This window comes from Rousettus aegyptiacus, unplaced genomic scaffold (genome assembly GCF_014176215.1).
Source record: "Rousettus aegyptiacus isolate mRouAeg1 unplaced genomic scaffold, mRouAeg1.p scaffold_m13_p_4, whole genome shotgun sequence".
Lineage (NCBI taxonomy): Eukaryota > Metazoa > Chordata > Mammalia > Chiroptera > Pteropodidae > Rousettus > Rousettus aegyptiacus.
Window position 1 is genome coordinate 138,413,319 of NW_023416307.1, and position 9,553 is coordinate 138,422,871.

The window sequence follows — 9,553 nt, forward strand, 5'->3', positions numbered from 1 at the left end:
GTTTCCCACCTGGTTTCTCTCCAGCATGTAGGTTTCAGAGTAGTCAGACTTCTTACTTTGTGTTTACAGTTTTCAAGGCACAGAGAGACGGCTGCACATGAGCCAGGAGAAAACCACCTCACTTTAAAAAAAAAAGGACCTAGCTTGAGAAGTCGCACTGCATCACTTGGATATCATTATGACCAGCTCATATTCAGACTGAGGGGAATTAGACTCTGCCTCTCAGAAGAGTATCAGAGAATCTGTGGTTTGTGTTGTAAAATAACCAGGAGTTAATTTACCTGTACTTCCTGCCCATCTCTGTGGACAAAGCAGCTTTCAGGCAGAGATGCTGTTAGGGGCAGCTGGGCGTCGACAGGAACCTTGAGGCATGAGGGACGTGGATGAGGCATTGACAGCCTCTGCTCTAGGTGGTCAAGATAAAAATGTCTTTCCCCACTCCCCTAAATACAAAACTATTCACTAATATTTTCTTCTAGTTCCTGTTTAAAGCTTTTAGTTTTTTTTTTAAATATCTGATGGGATTAAGAGTCAAACACTTACTTTAATAGTTAGCCAGTTGTGCTGATATTATTTTAACATAAACTACCCAGCAGTTCTCCAAGTTTCAGGACCCCATTACACTCTTAAAAATTATGTATGGACCCCAAACAGCTTTTGTGGTTGATACAGATGTTGACTGTCTTCACAATTGAGGCTGAAACGTTTAAGAATATTTTTAATGAAAAATAACCAAGACAACTAGCACTATTTTACATATTTGCAAATTCCTTTAATGTCTGACTTAAGGCAGCTAGATTTTCATATCAGCATTGTCTGTTGCCATATCACTCCTCAAGTAGTCTCAGGAAAACTTCACAGTACAAATGTGAGAGAATGAGAGTAAAAAAGGCAAATAATGTTTTATAATTATGAAAATAGTTTTTGACCTGTGGGCTTGCTGAAAGAGTCTTGGGAGAACTGCTGATCTAGCCTTTCGCTGATGACATATATGAATGCCAGCTTTAGCTGAAGGTGTCTTTATCCTCCCATTGTAGGGAGCTGGACCTAGGATGAGAGACACACCTGCGTGGGGTGCTTACTCACAGCCTTCGGAGGAAGATGCAGGTTGAGGACCAAGAACCAGCAAGATTGCTAGAATTAAGAGATGAGCAGGAGGAGATCCAGACCGATTTGGGCAGTGCAGGAAGGTGTTCCAAGAGCCCCTCATAAATAGCTTAACCATATCATCCAAATTGGAACACTTTTAAGAGCAAAAAGGGGCAATAAAATGTTAAGTTATTACTAAATACTCTATTCCTAAATAAATCTGTTTCTGGTGCATTTACATTTCACCCCCACATTGCCCAGTGACTATGCCTCCCCCTAAATCCCCCACCTGCAGGCTGAGTGTGGAGGATGCACAGGAGGTGTGAGTGAATGGAAAATCTTTAACTATGATAATTTCATAGTCAAAGAGGTGTTCTAAAATCTTTTCTTAGAATTGAGTAAAACCTGGGAAGTCCCTTTTTCAGAATTTTGGTATCTTTTAAATAGCTTTTCTTGTGACAGACACTTTTGCTTTTGAGGATCAGCACTGTATGGAGGGTACAAGTGTTAACAACTGCACCTTAACCCCTTAAAAAAGTCTAATAATATTCTATTTTCCCTCAACTGCCTCTCACCCACAATACAGTTGTCCCAGTAGAAGAGCTGGTTGTGTTTAGCAGGCCCTGTGACCTTAACCGTAGGAACCAGAGACCAAGTAATTTCTATTTACTAAGGTAGCAGTTGCAACTAAAAAATCCAGACTCAACCACTTGATTATAAGGCAGATATCCTGGCTCTGGGTTACTTTAGTGGGAGTGCAGTAGTCACCATAGCCTTAGAATTTTACTGGGTTCTGACCCTTTTTTTTTTTTTTTTTAACTTTGCGGAAAGAGCAAATTAGAATTGTTCTAAGTCAGGCTTGTTTAGAAAAGAGCTATTGTCTGATCCACCTTTATCTTGAACACCTACCTACATGTTTAACCTTGCATAGGAAAAGAGTTTTTGAGACGCACGAGATATTGATCTTTTATTTCATTCTCTGTAATTGTTCCTGTGTGTCCTCTTCCTCTACCCCTCCCCTGCCCCAATTTCTTTTAGTCCCTTAACATGGGACAAGTTTGTCATTTCACTTGTTTGCTATCTGCCCTTATTTCTATACCAATAGTCTAGAAGCTAAAGCATAATTCTTAGCCCAGTTCATTAACTCTTCACTCAGCCACCCCTGGTGGACAGTAAGGACCTCCTAATGGCCACGGTTTTTTAGGTTGGTTTTTCCTTTACCATCACTACTAGAGTCTTTTTCAGATTATCTTGAAATGTTTCCTTCTTTAAAAAAAAAAATTGTGTCCTTACTCTATGTGCAACTGTTTTTTTTTTCCTTCAATATTCGAATGTAAATTTCCAGTAGTTAGATTATTGCTTTTTTCTAAAGCAGCAGCATATAAGGTAAAACCACAATTGAATGGGTAGCTGGGCAAGATTAGGCTTTTTGTGGTGTTTTTTCGCCTAATTTGGAAACATTGCCATGTAATTCTAAACAGTGGGTAAATATTTTGATCAGCTCATTAAATAGTTAATTACCATTATTCCAACTTGTTAATATGGATGGGAAAATTCTGTACCCTAGAAACTTAAAATATAAGAGATTGTAAATATGGCTATAACATCGTGTAAATATCTGTAGACAAATCTGTTCTCTTTCTTCTTTGGAACAAATTTCATAGCAGCTCTGGGCCTCAGATCAGCTGTGTGCTTCATGAAGGTTTATCTACTTTCTGCTGGAGGAAGACAGTGGGCACCGGCTCCTCAATTTGGTATAACAGGATTGTAGGAAGGCCATTCTTGATGGCCACAGATCATGTTGTCTTAGAGCTTAAGTGTCTGTGTTAGTTTCCCTCCCATATGTAGGAAAATGCACTCCGCATTTGGGTCCGCCCTGTTCCAGTGTAACTGCTTCGATGCACTGGGCACTGCTGATGTGAATTCGTAAGTGGGCACCAACTTTTCTTGGGAGTACTTTAGGTTGTCCCTCGGTCTAAAAGTTCTTTCCAAAGGACAGTAACCTGAACAATATATCCCTAGCAGTACCACCTTGTGTGGGGAGGCCTAACTTAGTTATTAGGACTGATAACTAAGTGATTGTTCCACTTTTTAAGCACGCACTCACCAATAAGCTGTGTCACTACCCTGGTTAGTCACCTTAGTAAAGTTTCCTGATTTTTCAGGTTCCTTCTGCCACTCATTTCTAGGTTACAAATGGCTACTGTTTTGTGAAGAGAGGCTAAGGACAAGAAATGTTTCATTGTTATTTTTTTACAAAATTCCTATGGATGCGCTAAGTAGCTCTGATGGAGAAGGCAGCTTTCACTCCCTTGAGAGTATGTCTATTGGGAGATCCTTGTGGGAGGCGAAGGTTCCCTTTGGTAGGTTGTAGCAGTCATATTATTTGACCTTATTCTCTTTGAATTTCTTAGCAAAAGTAGAGTAAATTAAGAATAGATCTTAGGTAGTATATTTATTGTAGGGACTGTAGATCTGCTTGTGAGTCTCTTCCTATAAGCATTTTCTTCTAATCTCTCTGTTTGGTATTGATTTCACAGAGCTAAGCATTACCAGGCTTGATAACTTTTCTTACTGTAAAGAATTATAAACAGTGAAGGGGGGGGAGCTAGATAATACACATGGTAATTTAAATCTAGAAGATTAGAGAGTAGAGTTGGTATTCACTGTCACTTAATGGCATATGTAGCTGGCTTCTCAAACTTTAAATGTTCATAGGAATTATTTGGAGGTCTTGCACATTTTGATGATGCATTCGGTCTGGGGCGGAATCCGAGAGTCTGCATTTCTAACAGACTCTCAGGGGATGCTGGTGTTGCTTTGTCCAGGGACCACGTTTTGAGTAGCCAGGGCTGTAGGAATTTAGGACATATAAAATCTAACTTTTAATAACCACCACCATGTATTGAATGTTTTTTTCTGTACTAGGCGCACAGTGCAGTAAAACAAAGATGGGGAATAATAGGCAGTAGAGTCTGACTACACAGATTCACAATGAAGCTTTTGCCTTTACCAGCTTAACCTTAAGTAAATTTTCTCTAAGGCAGGATTCTCAGCCCTGGCACTACTGATTGACATTTTGGGCCAAGACAATTCTTTGTTATGGGGATGTTGTGCCTCATAGCATGTTTAGCAGCATCTCTGGCCTCTACTCGCTAGGTGCCAGTCACATACTCCTTCCTAGGTGTGACATCTAAAATGTCTCCAGACCTTGCCAAGTGTCTCCTTAGGGGCAGAATCACCCCTCATTGTGAATCTACAGCTACTGTTGAAATGTGGAAGCTTGGGGGATTTTGTGATGTAAGTAATGTACTTTATATAAACAACTAGTTTGCTTTATCATGAAGCTTCTACAAAGAAAATAATAGACGTAGACTAGCTAAGCAGGAGTCTTTGCCATGTCTGATTTTGCGGATGATGATAGTTTGCTGTTGGTAAGCAAGGGTCATCTCTCCCAATAGAATTTAAAAATGGATAGAAATAGAATTTAAAAAATTTGAATTATAATTTTCGACTTGCTTCCAGGATGTTCTTTGTAAGAAAGCAGTGATATCATTTGAAAATTAAAATGCAGCTTTGGTTTGTTAAAATGGAAGAACAACTAGTCTGTAACAAGTTAAGTGTTGAGAATGGGAATGAGGGAGTTCTCACAAAAATGTAATTTTAAAACAAACCAAAATGAAACTTAAACATTAGCTGTCGTTATCTTGGAAATTTTTAAGGCAACCCAGGGAGCACAATGAATTTTAGTAAGATTGCTCTAATAACCATTTTTGAAATTGGTTTTATTAAGTTCTTAGCATTATACCTTAAATGACTTTATTGATTAGATTTTATGCTGTTCAAATTATTTAAACCATGTGTTGAGCAAAAGTTACAACCACTTGAGAGTCCTTTGCTTTGTATAATTAGCAGTATAGTATTAATGAGGCATAAGAATTATATGACCTGTAGCCGCCCTGTCTGCCGGTCACTGGAGAGAGGACAGATCTCTCTAGAATTGTAGGAAAGACTGTGAGATGTGAGTGGTCCTTGTCATTGAGTTTACTCAGTGGGGACAGTGCTTATCAGTCAGCAGAAGTGTGTGTGGTTCATGACAACTCCTGCTCTTTATGTTAATGTATTCGTATAAAGTCAAAACCCATTATAGAAATAAGAAAATACTGTGCCCAAATTAGAAATGACTGTTATTTTTCTTAAAATATTTGCCATAGCTGTATTTATTTTGAATAGAAGAAAAACTGAATTAAGGGCATAATTCTTTTTTGCTTTCTTTGAGTTCTTTGTATCATACTTTTGTTTGTTTATTTGGCAAGGCAACCCTTGGTTGACCTCACAGATTACAGTGACCTTGTCAGTTTACAATCCCTTTTTTTTTTTAGATTTTTTTTATGCCCGTAGCACCTGGTCATCCTAGGTGGTCTCCCATCCAAGTACTAACCAGGCCCGACACTGCTTAGCTTCCGAGGTCAGACGGGATCGGGCTTGTTCAGGGTGGCATGGCCATAGACTATACTTTTATTTTGAAAAGTGTTTTTGTTACAAATATTAAATCATTAACAAAATCTCAAAGAGAAAGGCCTGGTCTGGTTTTGCCTTTTCAGTCTCAGCCTCGTGCAAAGATTCTAATCACAGTTAAGTTTCAACAACTTCCAAGAAGGATATATATTTTTTTGTTCCCTTTGTTCCTTAATATCTTAATTTCAACCCCCCATCTCCCAATTTAGAACTTTTGGTACTTTCTAATCATATAGATTAATAACGTAACTAAGTACATGCCATTTTAAAGTTATATCAACCAGTGATTGAAATTGAAGTCATATTTCTTATTGTGGTACCAACAGTATTTTTTGTTAAAGGGATGTGGACACACTGACCTGTGGGTAAACGTAGTCATTTTATAGAGAAATGGGTGGGGTGCTTGAAGGGACCTTTCCCTGAACAGCCTCACATAAAGAATCTCCTTTCCCTGTTCTCCTTGACAGTAACCTTCTGAGAGTTGTAAACTTCTGCCCCTGCCATGGGTCTGTCTACTTACCTTTTAGACCAGTGGATCCTAACTGGGAGGGGGAAAAAGCAAGTTTTTTCAGGCCCCTATAATTTTTGTCTTATTAAGAAAATGCATTATGACTGACAGCTACATTAATTCATCTAATAACAGCTTTAAAGAGAGTCTGAAGTTTTTATTCAGAAAGCAGTGGTCTTTCTAGTGGGTTCTCACACCTGTCATGTAATTCCCAGTCTCCTGGATGAGGATCTGCAGATCCACACCATGGAGTCTTCTCCAGAGCTCCTATTTCATGCTCTATGATTTCAACTATATTTGAAATCACTTAGTATTATTTATTCCCTATTTTTGGCTGATAGAAATGTGGTACATTTTTTTTTTGGTTGTTGTTACATAATTATGTTTATGTTGGGTACTTGATTCCTTAACTCCCTTCTCTGTACTTTTTCTGAACTTGAAACTGAAAGCTATTTACAAACAAGTGATTTGCATTTCTAGTTATATTACAGATGACAAGCTGTAAAATGGTAAAGCTTATTCTCTGAATTGGTGGTCCTACTTCCAGTAACTTGTGCCAGTGGTTCCCAGATGCCCCTGCTTAGAGATCACCAGGGAAGCTTTTGAAGTATAGATTCTTGGGTTCCCCTCTAGATATTCTTAACTCAGTAGGCCCGGGCCGAGGGGTCATAAATCTTTAATTTTTAAAGTTCCATACAATCTGCTTACAGTGGCATATTGTTAAACCTTAATGCTTCTTTTCTATACTAAGGGGCCAGCAGAACTGGGCCCATGCCAACATGTCATCTCGAGGGTTAGACTCACTTTACCATTAGTTTTTTTCTAGGTCTTTTAGTATCACCAAGATATGAGGAAAAGTATATGGTTCTGATCACTAGGAGGCAGCTTGGACTACTGCCTACAGTACTATCAGATGACCTAGCTTCTCCTCTTGGCCTTCATTCCCCAAAAAGAGTTTAGAGTGGCCTTTTGCCTTTAGGTCTTAGATATATGATTTAGATAAAAGAGGATAGCTCAGCTTTTTATCTGCAATGTCTGTGTTAATGTTGTCTCCTTCTATTTAGTCCACTTGTCCTTTAACTCCAGTTTGGTAAACAGGTGTCAAAGCTGTATCCGCCAGTGTCTGTAGATTTTCTGCCCAAGTACATATGCTGTATGCAAACATATAGGCAGGGAGGAGACTTCAGGTGACCGAGGACCAGTTCTAACATTAGGACATGAAGCAGTAATCAGGGTAGTATCCTTTCAGTAGTGAGGTTACTAGAGGTAGTTTTCCCACCTTGAGAAAACTATGGTTGGATGTCACGTAAAAGTAGGAAGCTGCCTTTTTAAACTTAAAGATTATCTCTGCACATGGCCTCATATTAGAGGCAGTGTTAAATGATCTTTTTCCACACACACAGTCTAAAACAAGTTTTTAATAGTTCTTGGGATTACCTCTCACAAGTCGATTTTAAAGAACCATACTATTTGAGCCAGTGGGGATAATTCGTAACAATGACAATCACCACCATTTAATGAGACTACCCTGTAGAGGTGTTCTTTCCCCTCTTCCTAATCTTAATTCTCAAAACATTCCTGTTGGGGTAGGCGGTACCTCTTGGCCAGTTTGGGCCCTACTCTTCTCATTAGCCCCTATTTTTTTCTTTTTCCATTTACCAAAGTAATTATTTTCTCATTTTTTCCCCTTCTCTTAATCCTATTTCTGAATGCCTACAGCTTCATTCACCAGGACTATTTCTGACTGCTCATTGTAAACTTTGTTCACTATGAAATTATTTCAAACTCTAAATTCTTTAGCTAAAGATTCTCTTTAAATTTCTAGACGTGGTTTCTCTGTAGTTTTTGTACTAATAGCCCATTTTCTTGGGAATTCCCATCTGTAGCCAGTGTTCAGCTGGCATCATGCCATGGTTATTCTCCTGAATTCCTTTCTGGATGCATGAGAAAGGCTACTTTGGAAGTGATGGCAGGAAAGGCATTAGGATCTTGACTCTGACTATTTTTATTGCTCTCCCTGACATCAGTGTCTGTCAGCCGACATCTACTCTTTGGTGATTATCTCCCTTCAGTCCACGATCAAGGCACCTGCAGATCTGGTGTCTGGTGAGGGCCTGCTTCCTGGTTGACACATGGCTGCCTTCTCATTGTAACCTCACGTGGTGAAAAGGGGTCATTGGCCACCATTCTTTTGTCTATATTTTCTCCCTTATTTTTTGCCATATTTTTGATACCCCAACTTTTGATTCTTTCTGGTTTTCTTTTATATCCATTTTGTTGTTTGGCTGACATCGATATGATCCTTGAAGCAGCTGTTACTAGTTAGGTTTGAGAATCTGAGATGAAAATGTGTGACGTTAACCACTGTATACCATTACCCATGTAGACATTCATGAGGTCTTTTAAATTAATAACCAAGACCATTCCCCAAACTTTGTCCTTTCCTCTCTTTTCAATACCAGAGTACTACACTTACTTTTTTGGGTGAGTATTTTAAGATCTTTATAGGTCTTGGAGGGCAACTATTTTTATATATTTTTGTTTATTAATGATTATATGTTTAAAGACAAAACACTCTAAGGCAACACAGTGCTTTGGAAGGTTAATATGGCCAAATTATGGTGTAACTAAATGTAAGTAACAGTGATACAACAGGCAAGGGATATATTAACTTCCCAACCATGATATTTAGAGAACCCGATTACAGAATTTAATATATATTGAAATAAAAATGGAACAACTTGTAATTGGATGCATTCTCCTCCTCACACCGAACATGGTTTATAATGTAAAAAGTACTGCAATCTATTGTATTCCTTTTAGGTTAAGGTTATAAAGATGCAAGTGCAAGGAAGTAGAGGCCCAGTCAGGTCAGAAATGAAACCCTTGTGCTTTAATGGTCATTAGAAGTGATATAGCTGTGAGCAAAAAAACCTGCCATAATTAGTTGCTAATTTAATGCAGTTCTGTGTGCTGAGAAGTGTTTATCTTTTTTTGAAGTATTGTTTACATTTTCTTAAAATGTCTCAGGGAGGATTGAGGAATTTCTTGTTTATTCACAGCTAAGTAGGCTAAGAATGGGTTGGCTCAATATTGTTTTACCAGTTTACTTGACCTAAGGCTGGTGGGTTTGTTGCAGTCCTGAATCATGTCTCAAAGACATGATTTTTTGATATTTTGTGGTGAGAACCCACACATTAAACAAAAAGGGAAAAGAGAAGGGAGCTTTCCCCCTTTTTTGGTACTTTGTAAAAATCGGACCATCTACTTATCTTTTGATATATTATTTCACAGTGCTGGTCCCAAAGGTGATAACATCTATGAATGGAGATCCACCATTCTAGGCCCACCGGGATCCGTATATGAGGGTGGTGTATTCTTCCTTGATATCACTTTTACACCAGAATATCCCTTCAAGCCTCCAAAGGTAAGAAATTA

The 9,553-nt window shown here is 38.5% G+C and overlaps 1 protein-coding gene and 1 pseudogene across 1 annotated transcript in view; one reads left to right on the top strand and one right to left on the bottom strand.

The window, feature by feature from the left end:
* LOC107500063 (ubiquitin-conjugating enzyme E2 E1) overlaps positions 1-9,553 on the top strand; it is a 64,088-nt gene that overhangs the window by 50,615 nt on the left and 3,920 nt on the right. The window contains exon 4 of the mRNA XM_016124887.2: positions 9,410-9,542. Within this exon, the coding sequence (XP_015980373.1) occupies positions 9,410-9,542 (133 nt within the window). The remainder of the gene's footprint in view (positions 1-9,409; positions 9,543-9,553) is intronic.
* LOC118602436 lies at positions 5,482-5,600 on the bottom strand (annotated as a pseudogene).